This window comes from Gopherus flavomarginatus, chromosome 4, assembly GCF_025201925.1.
Source record: "Gopherus flavomarginatus isolate rGopFla2 chromosome 4, rGopFla2.mat.asm, whole genome shotgun sequence".
NCBI lineage: Eukaryota > Metazoa > Chordata > Testudines > Testudinidae > Gopherus > Gopherus flavomarginatus.
In genome coordinates, this window is record NC_066620.1 from 119,608,440 (window position 1) to 119,635,417 (window position 26,978).

General features: G+C 43.0%; 1 protein-coding gene across 1 annotated transcript in view; it reads right to left on the bottom strand.

The window, feature by feature from the left end:
* The window catches only part of RSPO3 (R-spondin 3), a 102,945-nt gene extending 89,448 nt beyond the window's left edge, over positions 1-13,497 (bottom strand). Inside the window, exon 1 of the mRNA XM_050949878.1 lies at positions 12,521-13,497. Coding sequence (XP_050805835.1) covers positions 12,521-12,617 — 97 coding nt within the window. The 5' untranslated portion in view covers positions 12,618-13,497. The remainder of the gene's footprint in view (positions 1-12,520) is intronic.
* Between the last annotated feature and the right edge of the window lie 13,481 nt (positions 13,498-26,978).

The window sequence follows — 26,978 nt, forward strand, 5'->3', positions numbered from 1 at the left end:
GGTTCTCTCTTTGGTTAGCTGCCTCTTTTATGTAACAAATGAACCACAGAAATGAAGAAAACAAAAAGGAATCTCAGATTAATCTACTTAATTTGGGCTCTGTTGTAGCTTACATTGAAGCTGGTGTGAGTAGCCCTGCTCCAGTGGGAGCCAGGGTAAGAACTGTGCTTCAGGAAGCAATGTGTTGGCCTTTGCACCACATCTTGACAGATGGCCAGTCAACACTGCTGATACAAATGGGAACAGGACTATCTTTTCCCTGCCATGCCATGCCCACTTGTGCAGGCCTTCAACTCTAGTTACTTTTGTGCTCATCTGTGTGACCAATCCTTGCCTAGGGAGGAGATACAGGAAGGGAGAATCGCTGAGATCTCCTTCTACCTTTTGCAACCGTGAAGGGATCAGACACAATCTAGCCCTTGAAGAGATCACACAACTATGAAATACTCAAATATATTTCGGGTCTCTGTTGCATTATTGGCTGAGAACCCAGCTCATCCATTCTGTTATGTTACAATGTATGTTGTTCTGAGACATTCAATATTTAAGAAAAAAAATGTAAAGGGTCACTTCTCTATGATAAACTGAAATGAAGGGGTCAAATACTCTCAAATCCCATTAATTTTACTAGGAAATGAGGTCACTCAGCTTTTAGCAGTGTTGGACCCTTAGGTACGTCTACACTACGGGATTGCCGGTTTTGTAAAACAGATTGTATAAAGTCGAGTGCACGCGGCCACACTAAGCACATTAATTCAGTGGTGTACGTCCATGGTCCGAGGCTAGCGTCGATTTCTGAAGCGTTGCACTGTGGGTAGCTATTCCGTAGCTATCCCATAGTTCCCGCAGTCTCCACCACCCCTTGGAATTCTGGGTTGAGATCCCAGTGCCTGATGGGGCAAAAATCATTGTCGTGGGTGGGTCTGGGTAAATGTCGTCAGTCATTCCTTCCTCTGGGAAAGCAACGGCAGACAATCATTTCGCACCCTTTTCCCCTGGATTGCCTTGGCAGACACCATAGCACGGCAACCATGGAGCCCGTTCAGCTTTTTTTTACTGTCACCATATGTGTACTGGATGCTGCTGAGAGAGGCGATACTGCAACGCTACACAGCAGCATTCATTTGCCTTTGCATGACAGCCGAGATGGTTATCAGTTGTTCTGTACTGTCTGCTGCGCCATTGTAAATTGGCAATGAGATGACGGTTATCTGTCGTTCTGTACCGTCTGCTGCTGTCATGGGTGCCCCTGGCTGAGGTCGGCCGGGGGCGCAAAGATAAAATGGGAATGACTCCTCTAGTCAATCTCTCCTTTATGGTATCTAAAAATAGTCATGTCCTGCCTAGAATATGGGGCAAGTGTACTAGAGAACCAGTGTATCAGAGAGCACAGCCACTCTGTGTCAGATCCTGCAGAAATGATGAGCTGCATGCCATTCTAGGGGGTGTCCCTGCAACAACCCCACCCGTTGCTTCCCTCCTCCCCAAACCTTCCTGGGCTACTGTGGCATTTGTGTGATGAAGTAATAAAGAATGCAGGAATAAGAAACACTGACTTGTCAGTGAGATAAAATGAGGGGGAGGCAGCCTCCAGCTGCTATGATAGTCCAGGCAGGAGATTAAGCGGTGTGGGGGAGAGGAGCCCAGCATCCCACTGCTATGATAGTCCAGGCAGTACAGAATCTTTTCTTTACACATGAAAGGGAGAGGGCTGATGGAGCTCAGCCCCCAGTTGCTATGATGAGAACGGTTACCAGCCGTTCTGTACTATCTACTGGGAATGACCAGGAATCACTCCTATTTTTACCCAGGCACCTCCGGCCGGCCTCACCTGAGGCCAGCCAGGACCACTCATGGGCTTATGACCAGGATGGCTATCAGTCCTACTGCACTGTACTATCTGCCACCAGGGAAGCGAGGAGAGAGGATGCTACTGTTTACTGCTGCAGCACTGTATCTACCAGCAGCATGCAGTATACATAGGGTAACATATAAAAAAGTCAAGAAACGATTTTTCCCCCTTTTCTATCACAGAGGGGGAGGGGTGGCAAATTGACAAGATAGACCCTGAACCACCCTGGACAATGTGTTTGACCCTACAGGCATTGGGAGTTCAGCCAAGAATGCAAATGATTTTCAGAGACTGCAGGGACTATGGGATAGCTGGAGTCTTCGGTACCCCCTCCGTCCCTCCATGAGCGTCCATTTGATTCTTTGGCTTTCCGTTACACATGTCACGCAGCACTGTGCTGTGGACTCTGTATCATAGCCTGGAGATTTTTTTCAAATGCTTTGGCATTTCGTCTTCTGTAACGGAGCTCTGATAGAACAGATTTGTCTCCCCATACAGTGATCAGATCCAGTATCTCCCGTACAGTCCATGCTGGAGCTCTTTTTGGATTTGGGACTGCATCACCACCTGTGCTGATCAGAGCTCCACACTGGACAAACAGGAAATGAAATTCAAAAGTTCGCGGGGCTTTTCCTGTCTACCTGGCCACTGCATCCGAGTTCAGATTGCTGTCCAGAGCGGTCACAGTGGGGCACTGTGGGATACCGCCCGGAGGCCAATACCGTCGATTTGCGGCAACATTAACCCTAATCCAATATGGTAATACCGATTTTAGCGCTACTCCTCTCGTTGGGGAGGAGTACAGAAACCGATTTACAGAGCCCTTTATATCGATATAAAGGGTCTCGTTGTGTGGACGGGTACAGCGTTAAATCGGTTTAACACTGCTAAAATCGGTTTAAACGTGTAGTGTAGACCAGGCCTTAGTGTTTTCTCTAGAAGAATACTGTAATTGAAAGTGTAATTGTAGTGACTCCTACAGACAGAGCAACATTATGTAGTGCGTTGAATGTATGATTACAGTTGGGTGAATGATTCAGAATGACAATTTATCCTGTGACATTTTCTGTTGAGGAATAGTTAGCAATTTGCTTAATGTATTCTTTAGTCAAAATTGTTTGTCACTTTCTTTAACAAATCATTTGTGGCCTTCAAATCCTTCATGAATGGTTTGCTGCAAATATTTAAAAAGTGCATCATATTGGTTAATTACTTACACCATGTGGTATTGTTTTAGTCCCCTATATGGATGACTTAAGTAACATATATTACCAGGGCCCCAGGTCTCACACACACTCGGCCGTAACACAGCATGAATTACAAATGTTACAACATAGAATTCTATATTCACTTCTGATTGTATTGGAGCATCTGAGCTTAAAATTCACTTTTTACAAGTATTAACACTAGCAAAGCTAGCTTGCTAGAACATTAATGGAACACAAACACAAAGCCGGCATGACTAAAGACAAAGCCAATTCATTTCAAATTTCAAGCAAATGTTTGCAGAAACAGTCTTTGTTTCCCTTCCCATCCTTTGTCAGTCTTGTTTATTTAGATCTTAAGTTTTTCAGGATGGGGACAGTCTCTTAATATGTGTGTGTACAGCACTTAGCACAAAAAGGGATGATCTCAGTTGTGGCCTCTAGGTGCTACTCTAATATTAATATTTATTGCAATAGTCATGCTGATCTAGTAATGCTGCTGTTTAGCAAATGCATATACAAATATTTCCCTCCAACTCTCATGTGAAATGAATATCCTGTGGTCTCATTTAGTTCTATATTGAGTATGTCGGTTAATATTCTATTCAGCAATGTAAGATGAAAAAAAATAAGTAAACCTCCTTTCTTCACTAGCCTAGAAAAAGTTAAGGAACTACATGCCAGTACTGATCTTTGTAACCGCAGTGAACAAGCAATGCAATAATGCAGTCAAGTGTGTGTGGGAGGCACACTGTGCAGACACTGGCTGATTTTCCTCCCTCTGTTTGGCTGAACTGGTATGAATCAAAAATGTTGTTATTAAAGTAAGCTATCATCAATCTGGTTGGGATTACTGGGTGTGCCGATAACAGACATAAACTTTATAAACGTATTAATGTGTCATGTTTTACCAGTTTTGTTTTGTGTTGATATTTTATGTGAGCATCAAGAGATGTACTACAAGTATTGCTATACCAGTTGGTTACTCCTACATCTCTGGTTTGCATTTTCATCCAGTTACAGCTATACACTGAAAACAGGGCCTGATCTTGCAGGGTTGGCTTAGATGACACTGTTGTAAAAATGTTTCAGTCCTACCAATATTGCAGCTTCCCATCATTGCTACCACCAGCAGAGCTGCAGCACTGGTGAATTATGATAATGAAGCTTGCAAGGCCTTGTGTTGGTGACAGAGGGGCAAATGAAAGAAAGACTTTTAGGGTCTGCACTGCAACTGTGGCTTGTCCATGCCAGCTGACTTGGACTCTGCGGGTCTATTTAATTGAGGCGTAGATATTCCAGCTCAGGCTGCAGCCCAAGCTCTGGGATACTCCCACCTCGCAGGATCCTAGGGGCCAGACTCTAGTACAAGCCCAAACAACTACACTGGAATTAAACAGCCCGTTAGCCTGAGCCACGCAAGCTAGAGTAAGCTGGCATGGGTTAGCCACAGGTTTTTAATCACTGTGTAGACATGCCCTATGTCTTGACAAAAGATTTGTGCTGTTTTCAAAGTTCCTACTTTATGTTTGTCACATCCTCATCCAGCATTTTCCTGTCCTCAGCAGCTGCCTCAATGGAAGATTACTACAGCTTTCCTTAGTTACTAGTCCCCACACCCTAGAGAGATCTCTTCTCTAGGTGTTTCTAACCTGGCATATGCCGGGAAGCCACGGAAATCATGAGTCTGTATTCATGAGATTTCCAGCCCAATTTGTAGACCAAAGGGATTCACCCATCACTAATCTAGACCAAACCTATAAGCTATTTTATTTTACATAAAAGCCCAAGAATCTTCTATGCACGCATAGAATATGTCAAGAGTCATGGCCCCTGTCTAAGAGATCTTTCAAGTCTAAATATAAATCATGACAAGGGGTGACGGTGACAAACAACAGGGTGAGGCTGGGTGGTGGGAGGGTGAAGTTTATAGCTATATGTTAACATTATTTAGTTTAGACACATCTTTCAGGGTTTTATTTTCATTTTTTAAATATAAATATATACTTTTTTTCTGTTGTCACCAATCATTATTTTGTTCAGTGAGTCTGTAACATACCAAGGTAACATAATGCTACTGTGGAGACCAGGATGGGTTCATTCAACCAAAGTCAAAAGCAAAATTCTGATTAACTTCATTGGTGCTGCAGTCTCAGTCTCCTTAGTAGTGATATTGTGCTGCATGACTGGAGGGGCTTAAATGATGAGTTTCCTTAGTTCGATGTGTGTTATTTTTAATCACAAAAATTAGTAATGAAATGTACCAGCTAAAAATATATATATTAACCAGTTTGTCATAGAATACAATTAAGTTTGTCTATCTATTTATTTTTGAACAACAGCACAATATATGACTCTGATTACTATTTGCTACAAAAATGTTGTTGTTAAGGGAATCTTAAATAAATCCTGTTGGAATTTTCTACTTTGACAAAGTGTCTAATAATTAATTAATTATTTTCAATGCCCAGGATGAAAAGTTTTCCCATTGCCAAAAGTCCAACTTTTTAAATTATCTACAAAGCATTTCTTGGAAAACTGGACTGTTTTTGCATGGTGGAATTTCTTCAGAATAATTTTTTTCTGAGGCATTCCTTGTGGTAATAGCAGGCAGACAGACTTTAATATAACTGTGTATGGTTTCAGCTGCCTCCTGTTATCTGATAAGAGCATTTTGTTATGGATAATATGGGTACAAAGATGGCAAAATGATGCTGTTTCATTCTTACTCCAAAATTGCAAATGAGATAAATTTTTCTTTGATCAGCTATTTGATATCTTTAACCAGCTCATTACGTTTTTATCATTTATTTCAAGACCAAGATAAGGCAATTTACTCAAATATTGGGCAGGGAAAAAAAGTTCTTATGAGATCCCTGGATATTAGCGATGAGATTTCCCAGTGGCCATTGGTCCTGACATGTTAAAAACTAAAATTTGGACACCTCAATAATCTCAGTGAATGGTTGGGTGATAGTTATGATGAAATGAAAAGAGTGTTTGTATTATTCACGATAAAAGGATCCAAACAGGCTAAGCAATGGATAATAAATAGCCAGATCTTGAAGTTCTTACTTCTATTTTATTAGGCAAAACTTCCATTGCCTTCAGTGAGAATGTTGCTAGAGTAAGAAGTCAGTCAGTAAAAACTGACTGAGGACTTCAAGATTTGTCACACTAATATCAATTCTTAAAGGGACAAATTCATCACTGAGCTAAATCAACTGACATCAGTGGAAATTTCAGTGGATGAGTTGGTACAATGGGCTAAGGTGGTAAAATCGTTATTCTTTTTTATGTGTGAGAATGTTCAGCTTACCAGATGTACTACAAGCATAGATACAAAAAGGACAGAGCCTTATGTCCTCCTATATGGGTAACTCCCACATAAGGGTTGGGAAACTCTGCAAATACCCAAATACAGGATTTCTCCTAACCTCAAAATCCTTTCTTAAGATCTTGAATACTAAGGTCTCAGTCCTGCTCCACTGAACTCAATTCGAGTTTTTCCATTGCCTTCAATGGAAGCAGGTTCAAACTCTAAAACCATTGTAAATAGAGTATTTAATACATTTCAGATGCAAGATGGAGGCTTTTTAAAACTCTTGGTACACAATCTTATTTCAGGGGCATCAAGAACTTGTACGTATAGAAATATTTTTTCAGTTCAATTGTAATTTTAACTATAGAAAGTGATTGCCTCAGTAGCTTAAATTTTAAACTACATATTATTATGTTGACACTATGATTGCTTCATACTGAACCTCTGTTCTTGGGATAGATATTGGTATTTAAAAAGCAGCAGTATTATAATGCATATAATTTCACGACGTGTAACTATATTAAAAACTTATTTATATATATAAAACAGGAAACTAATCAAGCCAAAGAAATCATGCTTAGAATGCTGGGGAAGAAATACTTCTATTGACTTCAGCAATATAGTCTATTGTTTTAAATGCGGCTGTTGCTGAAGATGGCTGTGATTCATGAAAGTATGATGAAACATTGCTATGGGTCTTTCCCAGAGGGTTGGCTTTTGCTTCTAATGAACACAATGGGAATTCTGTTGTCTGCCTCAAGAGGAACAGGATCTGACACCCCAAAATGTGGAATGTACTTTCACCGGAAAAAAAAAAAGATGGGCTTGTCATCAGCAAATCATTTACTCTGCCAGTATAATGGTACAATCCTCAGGGAGAAAACATCATCAGGTCAGCACACAAAGTATACTTTGAAAGAAAATGCACAATGGATAATTTAATCCCACTCAAGGACAGATTCAGCTTGCCTGATGGCTGTTTGCTCATCAAATGGCTGTTTAAAAATGATGGTGTTACAACCTTTATTTTCTTTCTTTAATAAGCATAAAGCGTCTACGATGACAGCACCTATGGCCTAGTGAACCTGTGGCATATTACAGCTGTGAAGGCCATGTCAAATTTCCATGTCAACTGCAATACGTCCTGGCTTTTTTAAAAAAAAAAATGTATTTCAATATTTGATGGGTGGAAATATCTATTCAAATAAATTAATCTTCCAATGTGCAACTGCACATTTTTTATCATACTGTGCTTTGTAGAAGCTGTGCCTTTTCTTGTCAAAAACATAAAATGTACATTTTACTTCCACATGAATGGTGTCCTCTAGTGAGGGAGTTAAAAATGCAGATATACAACAAAATGCTGGAGTGTTTTAAATGGCAATTCCTTTATGTGTCACCATTTTGTTATTGGTGTAGAAATGCAGCCATGCTCTGCTCCTGCCAACCCTTAATGCATGTGCTTTGCACCATTAATTTCAGTGGGACTACTCATGTACTTAAAGTTAAGCGTTTGCATACGTTTGCAGGACTGAGGCCTCAATTAACAATGGTTACCATGGTCCACTGAAGGGAGATCTATAATTCTACATGACCACTAGCTATTGTGAACATACAATCACAGCAGTGAAGAAAAAAAGGAAGCAGGAGGGATGTCCCACTAATCCACATCTGCATGTCAGTTGTGCATCATTATCTACCTCTTATACACAGGACAAATATCCCTGGTCCCATATGTAGGGTCCATGGAACAATCATTGAATTTATAACTCACTTTGCCTAATCCTATTCTTTTTTGTGCAAATTCTGTATCTATGGCCATGTTTATAATGTTATTTTATTATCTATGTCAGTCTAACACTCTGATCTAATGTCTCTTGCAGAGCCTGAATAAACAACTTAATTTGTTAACCGTTAGTGTTATCAGAATAAAACAACTGATCCCTTTGCTAACTGTGTCTTCGGGTTTGAACTGTTATCCACTGTATGCCAAATGTCTGAATTAGGACCCGGCCCCTTGTCCACACTCTGTTGTTGACTTCAATGGGAGTTTTGTCTTTCTACGGCCTGCAGGACGGGGCATTTAACTTGATCATGAAATAGACTGAACACTCTCAATTTCCATTAACTTCAGTGGGAGTTTTACTTGTGCAAGGAATGCAGGATCAAGCTTTTGTGTTGGTAAAAACACTTGACAGAGCTTTGTATTTACTAAATAAAATAAGTTAGAGTTTCAGGGCCAGATCTTGCTGTTTCTCAAGCAGCATAGCTCAGTTGCCACCGGTGGTACTACCTCAATTTATACCAACTGAGGAGCTGGCTGAACATATTTTGAATTATCTGTTTTTTAAAAAGTGCAAATCTAAAATGTAATTAATAAAGTGGTTTGGATATTTAATAAAAGGAGAAAATACTGATTGTTTGATTGATAGTTTGTAAGTATTCTGTCCTTTGTTAAAAAAAAATAAAGTGAATTTTGAAAGTGCTTTCCTAATAACAGATTTAAAGATCAGGCTTCCCTGAAGTGTAAAGCAGATGACAAGTCTAGAGCAAATCTTTTGTGGACCAGACAGATTGGTTTTTCATTTGTTTTCCTTATCCACACTTAATCATTTTAGAGTTCAAAGATTCACTGGTGTCAAACCATAGGTCTCAAGGCTAGTAACTATTGTGATCATCCTGTCTGACCTCCTGCATAATACATAAATTATACATTCATCCAGTATCTCCTCCTTTATACCCAATAATTGGTCATGGAACTAGACCAGATTTTTCAGAGAGATGCTCAGTCTTGATTTAGAGACTTCAAGGGAACGAGAATCCCTTAGGTAAGCTCTTTCAAGGGTAATTATCTTCACTATCAAAAATGTATGCCTTTTTTCTGGCATTAATTTTTCTAGCTTCAATTTCCACCAATCTGATCTTTTTATGCTATGTAAAAGAGCTCTCTAGCATGTCTCTAGTTTAACTATGGTATTTTAGACCTATGAAAAATTGCAGAAATGAATCTATTCTTTAAAAAAAATAATTTGTGTTTTACTGTCAGTTAAACATCTGAACCAACATTTTCAAACCTGGCTACCTAGTTAGGCAGCTGAATCTATCATAGACTTCTGATAAAAATGGCCCAATTTTTAACAGTGTTGAGCACCCACAAATCCCTTTGGAGCTACAGATGCTTGATAAAGAAGACCACTCAAACTTAGGTGCCTAAGCAGAGATTTAGTAGCCTAGTTTAAGCACTTGATTTTGAAAATTATGGCTTTGGGTCTTGGTGAATATTGGGCCCTTACTGAAACACAAAGACCCAGTGGGCTTGGCCACCTTTGATACAAATCCTTTGCCCAATTTGCTTTCCCTGATTAGTTTGTCCAAAGGATAAGAAATGAATCTCCACCATGTGGGGTAAACAGCTGTTCTACCTCACCTGATCGCTTTACTCTCCTTTATTCTTTCCAGAGACAAGCACTTAGGGACCCATCCTGCCCCCATTGCAATCAGCAGCAACACTTCAATGGGAGCAAAATCGGGGCCTTGAACTGGGGCCGCTCTGTGGACCCTACCGCCTCCCTGTTCGGTAGCTGTTAAGCCAGGAGCCTGTGGGGCGACAGCTGAGACCTGGCCCCACGCCCCATGATCAAAACTGCACCTGCAGAGGGTCTGTCTCTGCAGAGGACACAAGGGGTCGCACCTCCCCCGGCATTGGATCCTAGCACGAGCGCCTGAAAACGCAGGCAAGGTGCACAGAAAGGGAGAAAGGCAAAGACCCTTGGGACTGCCCGGTGGCTACTGCCCCCACCTTCAACCTTCTCCCCCGCCACCCCTCAAGGCGAAAGAAACTATGAGCCCGGATCCTCGGTTCTGTGGGACAGCCCGCTAAGCACCCCTACTCCTCACAAAGGGGGAAACGGTGTAGCGAGTGCATGCAGAGAACAGACTGTGGTGCCCTGTGCTCATCAGCCGACCCCACCCCTGCCAGGCCAGGCCTCCCCCCGGAGAGTTTAAGGACTCAGCTACAGTCTAAGCCTCAGGGAGGTTCCCACCTGCACACAGCCTCCCACCCACTTGACAGCTGCTGGCACAGATCGAGTGACCCACAGGAGGCTCAAATGCACGGAGCCGAGGAGACAGTGCTAAGGACCAAGTGTTGGGTGTTCATAGGCCAAATCCCGAGGCCTTCCCTGAGTTAGTGCTTGTTTCCATGGGAGCTTGCCAGGGTGAGATCCCAGGGTTTGAGCCCGTCGGGGCAGTTTGAGCAGGGCGGGTGTTCTGCCTCTCCCTTCCACCCCAGCCTAAACCGATCGCTCTTTCCACCTTTCTTGTCTGGCGGGGCAGAGGGAAGCTGCTTCGGGCCTGAAGCTGGTTGATTTGTGGAGGGCAGCCTCTCCTTTTGGGACTGTGCCCGCTAGGAGCTCCAGGAGCGGGTGGGGAGTTATCAGAACACGAGCAGTTCCCTCGCCAAGGATAATAAATCGAGCGTCCTGATGTGTTTTACTTTGCTCGCCCTGCTCCCTCTCTGAGCGGCCCTGGGGACTGGGCAGACTTCGGCCCCCGGGGCTGTCACTCCGGAGCTACGTTTCAAGGGCACTTTAGGTGAATCAAAGCTCGCATTCAAGAGGCCAGTGATACAATGGAAGCTTTCAAGGACCAGTTATGCCAAGGTGGAGAGGGGAAAGCGGAGCAAGAGCTAGGAAATAACCCCGAGTACTGTTTGATGAAATACAGGCGGCCGTTGTGTTCGGACACTTCCCAGCTCGTATCAGGAGCTGTCGGGGCAAACAGAAATAAACAGCCCATTTTCAAGCAGCGTGGCTAGAAAGTGTCAAAGGAAGCCGGGTTCGCTCTAGATCAGGGGGCCTGGACAGAAATGAACGAGAAGAACGGTCCTTACTACGCTAATTGACTCTCTTCTGCGAGCATCGTCCTTTCCAGACTTGTCAGTCACACCCTCCTTCCCCCTCTCGTGGGAGTTTATTCTGAGGGGAATCAGACACTTGATCCAACGCCCACAGAAGTCAGTCGAAAGGCTCCCTTGATTCTGGATCAGATCCTAACGTCCCTACGGTGTAGACTGGGAGAAGTCTGGCCCAGAAGACTATACAAGAAAACTATAAAACTCCCCACCACTGCCCAAGATTTGGGCAGGCCCCTCTTTGCGAGCTGCTTTCTAAGGGGGTTTCTGGTTGATTGGGTGGTTGTTTTTTTCTGCCTTGAGTCTGGATTCTGACCCCGAATTGCTCTGCTCCTCACTGGCCAAACCAAAAGAAGAGAACAGTTTAACCTGGACGGGTGAACAATGCGGCGATCAAAATCCGCCTGCCTGCGCCCAGCATTTCAAACCCATCCTCTCTCGGCGCAGTGCGCACTCACTCCCGTCAGCTGCGTTTCTTCCATGACTTCCCCTGTAGATCCACCCCACCCCAAGGCCATGCGGCTCCTGTCTGATTTGTTAGAGTCGGGATAAGAAGGCAGAAATTAACTTTCTTCATTCCAGGGGTTTTCACAATAGCGATCTTAACACTAGAACCAGCGGTCTCCTCAGTACTCTAGGAAAAAATCGTGGTGCAAAAACCCCTAGGGTCTTTCTCGGCAGGACTCGCAAGAACTCAGGTGAAAAATCTTGATGACTAAAGACAAGTATCAGCAGCCCAGCACCAGTAACTCACCACTGGACCGGTGATGTTAAAGATGCCTGAGAAGGCAACAGGGTTAGTCCATATCGGGAGTGAAAAATGTCCTGTTCCTCATCCCTGAGTGATGGCAGCGGGTGGGGTAATGCGATTGCTCCAGAAAGGTAACTGCAATTTAATTCTGAGCTAATCTGATCCACTTGTAAGGGAGGATATTCGGGGGATTTTTTTTTCCCTTTAGAAAGAAAACATTCCTGCGCGTTACATCACCTCCCAGACCAGCCTTAATTAATAATAATTAATAATTAACAATAATAATGATAATGAGCTACAGGAAAGGACTACAGTCTCAGTAAATCTAACCTGAAATACCTGAGGGTTAGTTTAATTCCTGTTCCTGTCTATATCTTTTGCCAGGGCAGCAAAATCTGGGGAGACAGGAGGCTACCGAACAGGTGACTAGCAGAGGAAGGGACTAGAAGTTAGCAGGTATAAATCTCTGCGCACTTACTTCTTCCCTGTCGCCGTACCCTGGAGATGTGCTGGGTTCCAATGTATTCCATCAAGTTCAAAGTGATAAAAAACCAAGAAATTAGTCGCAATTGCATAGTAACCCCGGGATAGTTCGCCTTCTCTTCTTTTTTGGGGGGTGGGGTATAACACCGCAGTAGAGATACCTGCACTGATGTCTCCCACTGAGATCCAGGTCCTTCCTCCTCTATTGCACTTTCAAATTGTCCGAACAATTGTCTTCTGCAAATTTCAGAGGGATGTCACCGAGGAGAAGGAGCCCTGAAGCTGCTGCGAGGGTCCATGCTGTTGCAAAGGCAGGCAGCATGTTGCAGGGTTCTAGGGGGTGCGGCGTCGAGGGGGAAAGGGGGGGGGACTCAAACTCCGCTACAGCCAAGGATTGCTTAGCTCACATTCAGTACCTCGGCTACAGCCTCCATGGGCAGGTGGGATGGGGACCCGCCGTTTCTCCTGGCTGCCACTGAACCCCCAACGCCTCATGCAGGAGCTGCTGGTTGAGTCTGCTGAAGTTCTCCCGGGGAGAGTGGCACAGGATGCGGGGGTTCCGTGCAAGACAACTGTCGGGGGGCGGGAGTGAATAAGCCACGCAGATCGGATGATGGAGTCAAGGATTCCCCTATGGCTCTCACAGAGGAGTCTGCACCAGAAGCATCTTCCAGGGGCATGCCAGGGCGAGCGCAATAGGGAACTGAAGCAGCCGCAGGCTGGGGTGCGAGGATGAGGAGCGCTCCGGGACTGCCCGCCCAGAGCACAGTGGGGTTGAAGGATCTGGACAACCTGGGTCGTTTCAGCGGCTCTGAGTTCAAAAGGCAACAGCTGCAGCTCGCCTCAGCAATTCCTCCCTCTGCTGCACCGTGAGGGGAACTCGCCCTGCTTGCAGCCTCCTTCCTGGCAGCACTGCTGGGCTGGCTGACTGCAATCTCTCTGCCTCCCTCTCTCGCCCCCCCTTCCGCGGTGGGATTTTTCAAGCCCACATGGAGCGTGGAAAGCGGACTCCAATAGGCCGTGGGGCAGTCCTAAACGGAGCCTCCAATCGCCGCCTGGCTGCTCTGCCTGAGATTAGAGAGGGAGGGAGAGATGCGCGCGGGTGTGGGTGTGCGCCCAGCACCCTCTCGGTGGAAATGCCATTGTGTCTTGCCTCCTTCCCCAGAGCGACCAGCCCTCACCACAGACTGCCTCAGAAGATGCCCCAAAACGAAGATAACTGGGGCGGGGGAGGGGGCAATAGAGATGCCACTTTTCCCTCTCTGGAAATACTGAGCGTCTGGCTTTGTCAGTTCCAGGAGGACACTGGCAGAGCGACAAAACAGAGCACCCCATTGGCAGGATTTCAGTAGCAGAGAAATGTCCTGCAAGATTTAAGTGTTATTTTCTGCCACTCCCCCTCCGACTGAGTTTACATTGGATTAGACTTTTTACCCCCCAGAGGGCCCTTTGAAGAAGGGACTTGATTCACACACTCGGTTTTCTCCACCTCGAAAACAGAGGTCTTGTAGGATTAGGAAAGGTAACTGGTTGGTTGGTTGGTTGGGGTTTTTTTAGGAATAGTTTTTTGAGCTCGCGTCCCTTTACGAGCCTTTCTTATTAATGATGTTGAGGTTTAGTCCAATAAACAATCATCATTAGGAGGCGTAGAGGAGTCTCTGTCCACAAACCTTCAAAGTTAAAAACCTCATGTGCCCATTTAACTGATTGGTATAACCTGGCACTCAGCGTCTGAACTCCAGTGGGAACGCGCTGGGACTGACTGCTAGCTTTGGGGGGGAACAGAACATATGGAATATGTATGGTTTGATGCAAGCTTTCTCAACGGGAAAACATGTTACTCTCTGCTTAGTTTTTGCATACCCACGACCATTTCCCACTAAACATGCATGTTTGTATCCCGTTTGCCTTTCAATCAGATATGCTGGGACCTTTACTAGATGGCTAAAGGTCCAAACATAACCAAGATTATACAGATCTTTTTAAAATCTCATTTTATTATTTAGTAGAATAATATCTACTTTCTACTGCAGGGAATTATTTTTTCTGTGAGATCAGGGCTGTGAAAGGCTAAAACATACCACTCCCTTTCTCGCTTTGCAAATTATCTATTTGTAGGTCTCTGAAAAGGAGAACCAGTTACAACAACTTGATTCAATCAGGGATCTTTATAAAAGTCCCATTTTTAACTGTTTTTCTCCGTCTGCCTTTGCCCCCGCTCAGAGAGCTGTTAAATATCTGTCCCATAAAAGGTGGGGGATTTCAAGGTCTGTGGGAGGCTCCCTTTGAAAAGAACTCCAGGGAAAGTCTTTCTAATCCAGGATACTTGAGCCGGATAGGATGAGATTGCCAGAGAGACATAAAATTTTTAAAAAAGCAATTCAATGGACAGCCCAGGGGATACATACGCTCACATGAAGAAAGGGGCCTTCGCTTTTTGTTCGGCTTTGGTTTGTTTGTGATACAAGCTTTCCTGTGCGTGTAACTCTCAGGACGAGCCAGACGGGTGGGATGTGAGATGTAAATAAACACGCCTGGGAAGAATTGAGGGGATGCGCGTTGGAGCCAACCTGCAGCCAGAGGAACAGCTCAGCTCCAGAGGCGTTAGTGCCACTGGGCAGAGAAAGCATGTCAAGAAATAAACGATCCTCGGGGAAACATAAGGAAAACATTAAACAACCGGGGAGTACATTCCCGCTCTCCTCTGACAGTCAGAGTAACTTCTTTCACCAGAGCTCGCCTGCCTCAAGCCGATTCCCTCATCTGCCCCTGTTATACGATGGAAGAAGCATTACACAGATTTACCAGAATATTCACCCTTCCCCTTTATTTCCCAGATACTGTACGTGTCATGCCAAAGCATCCCACAGTCCTACGCAGCGGACCACACTCCCTAGGTGCAGATGGACGCAAAGCAAGACACAACATCCTCATGTGTAGTCGTAGGGCCAAAGAGAAGGGAGATTCAGTGGTTAGTTTTGAGGTGAACGAGTGATCAGAGGTAAACCAGGAGTCGCAGGGAGCAAGGTCTGATGATTGGCCGTGGGAAAAGAGACTCAGAGTCACAGGGCAGCGAGAAAAAGCTGGGTCTTAACTTGAAAAGAAACGGGATTTGTAAAGATCGCCCGGAGTCCAGGCGATAGGGAAGCTGAACTAGTGTGCAATGTGCAGAGAGCCCAGGTTACTGCTTCAAACCAACTCCTCTGACCGACTATTTTTACCAATTGCTGCAGGTCTGTGCTAAAATGAGAAGATGTATATTGCTAGTTTCAGGCTGTCTCGTGTGGAAGGAGTTTGTGCCAGAAGGAAAGTCTGGCATGAGATTTTACCTTAATGTCACTCATCATGCTGACATCAATTCTATCACAAATCCAACGTGCTCAACTATGCAGCAGTACATGGTGCCTGCAGGAGTCAGAGCCGGTGGGGCTGCAGGCATGGAGGCGAATCATTTTTAAAAGGCTGCTATTGCCAGGGTCCTATGAAATGAAGAGCCAGAAGAATACACAGCAAAGAGAGTTGAATGTAATATTTCTTTGCAACTGAAACCAACTGATGCAGTTCCTAGGGGTGTGTGTGTGTGTGTGTGTGTACGTTTGACTTTATTAAAGAAAAAAATGACTGAGGACCTCTATTGCTTCAGGAAAGTGAAAGATTTCTTAGCTTTCTGTGTTATTGATCTATCATTAAAACCAGCAGCAGTGGATTCCAACGTCAGCTGTGCATTGTAGGTTTTTTTGTTTTTGTTTTTTTTATCAAAATAAATCTTGCAATCAAAAGAGGAATAGCATCCTGGTTTCCAAATTGCAAATATTACTGTACATTTATTTAAAAATTTTCTATTGATATAAAACGAATTTAAAATTTAGACTTAAAAAGAGCTAACTGCTCCATTTTATGTAATATTGGCATGATTCGATTTTCAAATTATCTTGGAATAAAAAGGAGCCAGTATCAAGAATTTCAGATTACATCCAAAATAAGAGTTTAAAATCATGATATTCTTTTAAAAATCCATTACTAATTGATATTTTGCATTTTAAAAACATTTTGGTCAAAAACTACCCACTTGAACAAGGGTTACTGACTTCGAACCTCTGTCATTCCTCACCACACTGGAAATAGACAGTTTGCCTAAAAGTGAACAAAAGGATCATCAACTTGTCTTTTCTTTTAGAAGAAGAGAGCACAAGAAATGAAGGAGTTAGAGTAATTTTGATGCTTAGTCCCAAGGGGAATAAAACCTACGGTACGAACCATCATCTTCTTTCCTTTTCAAGTGTGCTCACTGCACTAAGACTGTGCAACCCACACTCACATTGGTGAGCATTTACTCACAGAAGGACCACATCTACTTTAGTGAGTAATGCTCACCAAAGAGAGGAAGGGCTGCAGGACACCTTGGGTAAGTTCCCAGTCACAATCCAGCATATCTGCTATTACTATTTGTTAAGTACTGACAATATGCTTGGTGACATAAGACTCAAAATAAAGTACTTGTCCCAGAGTTTTTACAAACTAAACAAGACAGACACAGAGCAGCCTGGACATGCTGCTGGGAAGCACACAGAAGGGAATAACTAGGATTAGGTGTGTATGTGTGTGTGTGCTTCCTAAAATAACCCATTTGTTCTTGAGTCATGTTCAATTTAGAAGTTTAATCTACTGTAACATTGCAAGCATTCTCAATAGCTGTTAATATCACAAATAGGGAATTATGATCTCATAGTTTAAATAAACTGGAAGAAATGAGTGATGAGAAATGATTTACTTGAAGTAAGTTCGAGCTACAATGGTTCGTTTGCTGCACTTTTTTAAATTAACTGGTTCCTTAAACTCCAGTCCTGCAGTCTTTGAGAAGCAACTTATACTTTAGACATTTTAACAGATGTAATGACAGGGTATTAGTAAAAATGTACAATAGGGAACAATCCTACATTGGCAGGAGACAGACTAGATGACCTAATTGGTTTTTCCCATCTCTAATGTCTGCAATTCTGTCATTGTAATAAAAGCCCATTGAAGCCAAAGGCAGTTTTGCCTGTGTAAAATCTGGAGCCCTGGGCCCTAAATTAGCAAGTTAGCTCAGAGTGTCCCTCACTTTGGGCCCGATCCAAAACCCATTAAAGTTAGTGCAAGTCTTTCCATCAGTGTCAGTGGGTTTGGCGTCAGGCCATCTAGATGCTATTGGAAATTAGCTGACTTTCTATTTTATGGTATGTAAGAATAAAAGAGAATTTGTAGGAAACGTGGGCAGATTCTGTAGTGCGAATGCTTAGTAAGCAGCCCAGTTAAGAAAGTGCAAGCAGGTGAGCTCCCATTATCAGTACCTAAATAAAACTGAGGGCTTGTCTGCATGGGAAAGTTTTACTAGTTAGTCTGATTAAACCATTGTTAAGTCATTGTTTCCTTGTATTCCCCCATCTGTCTGTATCTCATCCGCCTCCTCTTATGCTTAGATGCAAACTCTTTTGGGGCAGGGACTTTGTTTGTTTGTTTCTATGTTTATTATTTATGTTATTGTAGCAACTGGGGGCCCCAGTCTGGTCCATGACTGGGGCCCCCAGTTGCTACAATAACACAAATAATAAATAATAAATAAACTGATGTAATGATACTACTATAATTCCCTGCGTGGACACATCCCAGAACAAGAGTCAGGTTTTTTGTGAGTGTGCGGCTTTTCTTAAATCCCTTCAAAGCTATATTAGCTAGACCAAAAAAAGGCATTCTTATATCAGAATAAGTGGGACCATGCAGGGAGACACACCAGTATACTTTGACTGCATTAAATTCACACCTTGCTATATACCGGTATAACTTTCCCATGTTGGCAAGCCCCCAAGGTAGTGGGAGTTTTGAAGGAGTAAGACTGCAGGATATGGTTAACATACAGCAAAAGTTTTCATGGGGACCCCAGGCTCTGACTCTGTTTGCTTATTTATTTGCTTTTCTGTAGCACTCGTAGTTTTTGAGTGCTTGTAGACAAAATGCTTTAGCATTTAACAGAAAGTTGGCATCTCTGCTTTTTGGCACATCTACATGTATGGGTCACACTTGGAATTGTGTCCCTAAATGCACTCAACTGCACACAGAGGGCAGGACTGTCCCATGCTAGAGCAGCTGTGCTGCACACGGAGGGCAATGTCCCATGCTAGAGCAGCTGTGCTGCAATGGGAGCCCTCAACAAGAATTCTGGCTGGCTCAGCCAGAATTCCTGCTGGGTTTCTTATAAGCACATACTGCAAAAGCAACTCCATTGCTCTTTAAACAAGTGTAGCACACATTCCCACCCTCTGCTCAGCAAACTGTGCTCACTGATGCATGGGTGTTGATGCCATAATCCCACCATCACCCCATTCTTTTCTACTGCCAACAGTAGAATGTAAGAGTGGCTCCTTTCTGTAGACACAGTGGCTGATCCCTACTTAAAGAGACATTGGAAGGTCTCTGCCACAATCTGGCCCTTAATTAGGATTTTGTAAAATAGTGTTGATTGCTAAATGAAGATGACTATTATAATGTCATTAGGGATGATGCTTTGTTAAATTTAGATAAATCATAGAATCATACAATATTAGGGTTGGAAGAGACCTCAGGAGGTCATCTAGTCCAACCCCCTGCTCAAAGCAGGACCAACACCAACTAAATCATCCCAGCCAGGGCTTTGTCTTTAAGCTGGGCCTTAAAAACCTCTAAGGATGGAGATTCCACCATCTCCCTAGGTAACCCATTCCAGTGCTTCGCCACTATCCTAGTGAAATAGTGTTTCCTAATATCCAACCTAGACCTCCCACACTGCAACTTGAGACCATTACTCCTTGTTCTGTCATCTGCCACCACTAAGAACAGCCAAGCTTCATCCTCTTTGGAACCCCCCTTCAGGTAGTTGAAGGCTGCTATCAAATCCCCACTCAGTCTTCTCTTCTGCAGACTAAATAACCCCAATTCCCTCAACCTCTCCTCATAAGTCATGTGCCCCAGCCCCCTAATCATTTTCGTTGCTCTTGGCTGGTCTCTCTCCAATTTGTCCACATCCCTTTTGTAGTGGGGGGACCAAAACTGGACACAATACTCCAGGTGTGGCCTCACCAGTGCCAAATAGAGGGGGATAATCACTTCCCTCAATCTGCTGGCAATGCTCCTATTAATACAGTCTAATATGCCATTGGCCTTCTTGGCAACAATGGCACACTGCTGACTCATATCCAGCTTCTCATCCATCATAATCCACAGGTCTTTTTCTGCAGAACAGCTACTTAGCCAGTCAGTCCCCAGTCTGTAGCAGTGCATGGGGTTCTTCCTTCCTAAATGTAGGACTCTGCACTTGTCCTTGTTGAACCTCATCAGATTTCTTTTGGCCCAATCCTCCAATTTGTCTAGATCACTCTAGTCCCTATCCCTACCCTCCACAATATCTACCTCTTCCCCCAGCTTAGTGTCATCTGCAAACTTGCTGAGGGTGCAATTCATTCCATCATCCAGATCATTAATAAAAATGTTGAATAAAACCTGACCCAGGACTGACCCCTGGGGCACTCTGGTTGATACTGACTGCCAACTAGACATAGAGCCTTTGATCACTACCCATAGAGTCATTAGTAATTATACAATGCATATGGCATACCTCAGTGAATACCTTTAATAATCAATTAACACTTATTTTACTAAACTGGCCTGTTTCATTATTTTAAAGGTGTAAATTGAAGAAAGATTCTGGAATAGCGGGTCTGAAGAGTGGCTCTGATGCAGCAAAGCCCTTTGGTCTTATTGAAGAAAGCACTCCTTGCTTAAGTTTATCCTTATGCTGGATAGCACTTAAACACATTGAGGTCAATGGGATTTAAGTATGTGCTTTGTGGTCTCCTAGACAGGGATGCTTTCCTGAATCGGTGCCTTAAAGATGTTATAAATTTCACAGCATGTCTACACTATGGATGCTACGTGGCACAGCTGCAGTGCTGTAGCTGTTATGCCACTGTGGTGTAGATACCTCTTACATCAACACAAGAGTTTTTTTCCATCGATGTAGTTAATCCACTTCCCCAAGCAGCAGTAGCTAGGTTAATAGAAGAATTCTTCCAGTGACTTGGCCGCATCTACAACAGGGGTTAGGTTGGCTTAACAACAGTACTCAGGGGTGTAAATTTTTCACGCTCCTCAGGGACATAGCTAGGTTAATCTAAATGTTAAGTGTAGACGAGGGCTCAGCATGTCCTACTGAAGTTTTATGACACTACTTCCTACCCATGATCCTTAATTTATGACTTGGAGGGAACCCCTCTAATGTGGAGAGGAGTTACTCATATTCCACATTCATTCAGTCCTTGGCCTTTCCTCTCAGCCTGCCAATGGTGATGAAGCATTTTGTGAGTTGGATATCTACCGACTGGGGCTGCATTGGCATCAGTAAACTAATTTCACAAATGCCACAACACAGTCATCAGACAGTTACAATGTTTAGTTACTACCAACCTAACATACTCATGGAGCAAAACAAAATAGATACAAAAATACTACTACTATCCGAGACATAGAGGTGAAGGGCCTCTCAGTTTCTTAGGTCATATTATCCTCTAAAACTGCTTTTGAAACTGAAATTAAGTCTCCAGCTATTTAATCTGTAAATAATTCACTAAATTGGAGGGTTTCGATGGTCACAGATTCATGACAAGGCAACCAGAGTGTGTTTTATAATGGAACTGCAGGATAGTCATCAAGAAATTGTATCCTTGTGATACAACATTATTCATAATGTCTGGAATCAAAGTATTGAATCTTGTTTTCTCCTCATGCTCTTGGCAAGCTATTTAACCCAAGTAGAATATACTAAATTACTATATAGTGTAGATGTATGCACATTTACAGGAATTAGAGGTCCACTTTAGAATATGGAGTCACACAGGGTATATGGGAGTTAACAGTCTCCTTTCACATTTTAACACAGGACTGTGATTTCTTAACAAGGGCACTAGAGTTGCAAAACAGCATGACTTTGTTGTAGTTAGTAATTAATGAGGTGCTAAAAGTGCCTAAACAGAGGATCCCAGACAAAGAATGCATGACTCAAGAGGATAAGAAGCCCCCATCCTTTCAAACAACAGTGTCATTTAAATAAACAAAAAGGCAAGTAACTCCAGTTTGTGGGATAGGAAGGGTCCATTAGCAGACATCACACGGACCCATCCACTGCAATAGCATTCAGATTAGCTGTCACATTTTGCAATTTGTGGGAAACAAGAGTTGTGTTTTCTCAGTAAACCTGCAAAAGATATAATCTAGCCATTTAAATGTGAAACATTTGTTTTATTCATGATTTAAAAAAAATAATCTCACACACCATTATCATCTTCATGCATTTCTGTAGTGGTACTGTGGGATGCTACCCAGTCAGGTTAATAATTAAATAACAGTGATCTGAAGGGCTGCTACCCATCAGGTATAGATAGACTAGATGAATTAAACACCTAAAGCACATCTGAGAGGTACATGACTGCTCATCAAATAATAGTATTTTAATGCTATTATAAAACAAGTAAGCAATAATTTATTTATTTATTATTTATTGATTAGGTTTAAATGCTTGGTTTATATTTCTATTGAATTTGTTTTACATTTTAACAAACATAACAGTTCTGTGTCAGCATACACCAAGATGTGAAGTTTTTTACAAACAAACAAAATCAGTTTCATTTCAAGTATTATATGAAAATAGATACAGTTTATAAAGGGTTTCTCTCATAGAGCTTGTCTTCTATTCAACAAAACATTCATACATAGATTTCACAAAACATGGCAAACCCGCCAAAATCACTCACTGAAATATTTCATAAGAAACTATAACATGAAAGGGGAACAAAGGAGCACTTAAATACTTCATTAAGGATTTTTTTTTTAATGTAGGGAGATATGCAATATGTCATGTTGACCTTTTGAATACTGAGGAATAATGGCCCAAATTTATTCCTGGAGTGACTACCATGAAGTCAATGCAGTTGCAGCAGAAATTAATCTATCTACACATCCCTGTAAGTAATCATTTGTCTGGCAGTCTAGAGATTCCCAGTGTTTCCTTAAAAGGAGCTTTAGTGCTCAAAGACTGGGTGTTAACCAATCTCAAGGAAGTACTAGCTAAGGATCCATCTTATGATGGGGAGTAATCAGTGAATCATGCACCAATCGTGCTTACGTTCCATCATTCAAATGCTATTTCTTATTTCAGTACCCAGACAGCTATAGCATGTTTGCATTTTTTCTTGGGGTACCTTCCTAACCGCATTTCAAAGTGACCTGCAAAGGAGTAGTGGTGTGAATAAATTGTGCCCTCTTTAGCTTCTGTATGAAGTTTGACAAGAGTGTCACGTGTTATTCTGCTTGTTTTTACATTATAAATTAAGATATAATCTGCCTTGAAAGACCCTACACCTTGTTTACGCGAGTCTTTTTTTGCTACCCAGAAAAACAAAAAGAGGAATTCTACAGAAAACTCAACTTGCTAAACACCACTTCCCAGCATCAATGGCTTTTTCTACACTAGCCTTTTTCTGATAGATGTGTTACCATTGCTCATATCCATGGCAGCTCCACCAATGGTACCAACAGTAGCAGCATTAAAAAGACAATGTGCCAGTAGCCGACGACATTTTTATCACTGTGTCATGTAAACATGTCCTGAACAGATGGTCCTTGAAAAGTGAGAGGTTACCTGTTAGCATTTACATGAAGAGCTAGTGGCCTTTTTGGTGGTTTAACAAGTTGGGCACCATTGCCTGACAATTGACAAGTCAGGCACCATGAATGGAAACCACTGGGAACATTTTATTATCCAAGATTAGGTAAAGGTTGCTTCAGGAGCTCATTCTACCAGGGCACTCTCATTTAAGTCAATGAGGGTTTTGCACATAAAGGACTGATAAGAACTCATCCTTTATATTCTAATGCAGTCATTATCAGCCAAATGCTGCTCCCTTTCCTCATGGAAGCAGCCGGCTGACTTCAGTAGGACCACTTACACAATTGAGACAAGCAATCTTAGGCCTACCTGGCTGGTAAATATGGGTACATATACCACTGCTGTTATTCCACATTTTTATTCAAAATGAACATTGCTTTATTTTTCATATTTTGCTCCCGTGTTGTTGTTTGCTCTGAGTCCTGCGGGAGGCTGACTCTGAATGGTGCTGAGAGGAACGCTCTGTGTAAGAGAATCTATTCACCATAAAAAGATTGCATTTAGAAAGAACTGTACTGCTGTGGACTAATGTGTGAGAGTTTCTGTAATAGAAAAGAAATCTCTGTTATCAAGTCTTTTCCTTAAAAATACTCTAGAGGGAGTCAAATCTAAGAAAGCTTATTTATGTTTAATACATTTCAATCATTGTTTCTTCTTTGGAAACATTCTATTTGCTTCCTGTTTATCTATTTTAGGCATGCCTATTAATATAGAGCTTTTGTTTGTATATATTTGTACGTTTTCAGATCAGATGTGTGCTAATGGCACTTAGAAAGCATTATTTAACATATGTCACTGTCTTAAGAATAAATATTCTTTGAAACCAGCAAGTATCAGTTTTAACTTTTAACTAAACAGAACTCTGGCGACTAAAAAAGAAAGGAAAGTAAATTTAAAGTTTTATAAACTAAACAGACTGAGAAAGAGCTTGTTTCTGAGTCAGATCATTTCTTTGAGTGCTTTGTATGCCTCTAGTATCTGAGAAGCATTGAACCACAGACTTTTCAGGTGCTTTTGAGGAGACTTTGGGTAAGTTTTACAAAGCCTAAAAAATAATAAAAGTTAAAAAAAATATTTCCCCCTAAACTGATTCATGTGCATCTAATCCCGAGGTAGAAACAGTCACTATATTGTCCTCTGATGACACTCAGGTTATGTCTTACACCAGGGATTGGCAACCCTTGGCATGCGGCCCACCAGGGTAAGCACCCTGGTGGGATGGGCTGGTTTGTTTACTTGGCACATCTGCAGGTTTGGCCGATCACGGCTCCCACTGGCTGCGGTTCGCCGCTTCAGGCCAATGGGGGCTGTGGGAAGCGGCGGCCAGCACATCCTGCGGCCTGCGTCGCTTCCTGCAGCCCCCACTGGCCTGGAGCAGTGAACCGTGGCCAGCGGGAGCCACGATAGGCCCAACCTGCAGACACAGCAGGTATACAAACTGGCCCAGCCCGCCAGGGTGCTTACCCTGGCGAGCCGCATGCCAGAGGTTGTTGATCCCTGTATTACACTATGGACCTTACAGCAGCTCAGATGTACCACTATAGCTGTGCTGCAGTAAGGTCTCCAGTGTAGCTGCTCTTTGCTGTCAGGAGAGAGCTCTTCTGCTGGAATAATGAAACCAACCCCAATGAGCAGCGCTAGCTATGTTAGCAAGGGAGCCTCTTTTGCCGACATAGCGATGTCCACATGAGCACTTTTGTCAGTGAAATCTATGTCGGTTGGGGAAGAAGGGTTCACACCCCTGACTGACAAAAGTTTTACTGAAAAAAGAGGTAGTGTAGACAAAGCCTAAATTAATCTCTGGGATCACGTAACCATGTAGGGCCATGTTACAATTTACTCAAGCTATTACATGTCAAATCATTTGTAATACTAATTTACCATTGGATAGAAACTGTCAATATTATCTTGTCAGTAAACACACTTGCCTCTTGAACAGAAGCTATGTATTCAAGTCCTGTAATAGAACATGGCTTGGTAACTAATGCTTATCATAGTAAAGTGCCTCAGCACCATTAGATGTTCCTGCTTCTGGATGAGACATTGATCACTTGACTGTGTTTTTAAGACCCACACCCATGCGGGAGTTGATGAAGAACTGCATCATCTTAGATGGAGCTTTAGGAGGGAATGTGACTCAGAGAGGGCAGAGCCATGGCTCCTTGTGCTTTCCCCACTTTGCACACCCACACCATCTGTTACTAGACTGGAATCTTTTCCGTTTCTGTTTAGTAGCTGTGCAGGTGGAAGTTAAAGATCTCTTGACACTTCAACAACGGTAGGAAATAACCGTCTCTAACAATAATTACGGGCTCAATTTTTCATCCAGCAGAAAAGCTCATTAGCAGGGAACTAAAGGCAGGCAATGCTCATAGGTTCCCCTTATGGAGATTTCTCCCAAGTCACTGAGGAAATAGGGCTTGGCAGCCTGTGGAACAGGCTGTATGATCAACCAACAGAAACTCTATAGATTCCCTTAGCTCCATGGTTCTAACAGAGCTCCAAGCACAGGGCTTCTGCAGCCGGTGGATATCTGTGGACTCCTCCCAGAAAGGATCTTCTCCACAGAGGGAGAGCCAGAGAACAATAATACAGCCCTAGTTTGTGTTACATTTTTTCTCTGATCTCTTTAGAGCTGCAGGGGAATAATGAATGTCCCTCACAGCCTCTTTTTCAGCCTGCCCCATTGCCAGACACATGGATCCTCTGACACACTCTGGGTCTAAGGCGGGTGAGGGGGAGGCCACAGAAGTGTCTAAGCCCTCATTCTGTGTAGGTGACAGGTATCTCTACAGGAGGGAGACTCTCCTTGCGTGGATATCAGGGATATGATCAGTCCCCAAGTTTGCCCCACAGTCACTGCATTAGCATCTTCCTATTTCTTTTATAAAGAAAATATGATGAGTATGAAATGTTATATAAAAAAAAATCCTCAAAAATTATCTTACCAGGACAATCATACAAGTGCCATTGGGAAGAGACTAGTAATCTAAAGTAGATGCACTAAAACAGTGATTCTCAAACTTTAGCAACCCGAGGGCCCTCATTTTGATTTAATTTTTTTTGAAGACCCCCAATCCTCATGCTCAGCCCCAGACCCTACCCCTTTCCCCGAGGCCCCATCCCCACCCCTACTTTTCCCCACTTCTTTCCTCCTCCTCCTCCCCTGAGTGCGCCCCATCCTCACTCCTGCCTGTCTCTCCCCTCACTTCCTGCATGCTGCTGAACAGCTGTTTCCTGGCATGCAGGAGGCACTGAGAGGGAGGGGGAGTAGTTGAGGGAGAGATGCAGAGGAGTTGTTCTGTGAGGCCTGCAGACCCCCTGGAGAAGGACCTCAGTTTGAGAAATGTTGCACTAAAGTATAAAAAATATAAAAGTTATTAAAATAATTAAATGAGACCTTTATATCCCAGTGATTATGGGCTGGGCATTTTTATTACTAGTGGCGTATATTGGGTAAGGAGGTCACCAAACTGCACTCTTGGAGAAATTAATCCTAATGTGATTCCGGAAACAGAGCCTGTTTATGCTGACCATTGTAATCAGGTTTGGTCTAGCATTTGGATGAGGGTGGTGGGAATGGAAGACGACCAGATCTTGTCCCTCTCCTCTTATACCTTTAGGGAACTAGTTACAGTTTTAAGTGAACTTGGCTTCTTAACTCCTTCTAGTCACGATACTGAGTTTTACTGAGGAACAAGTAAGGCCTTATGACTGCTGG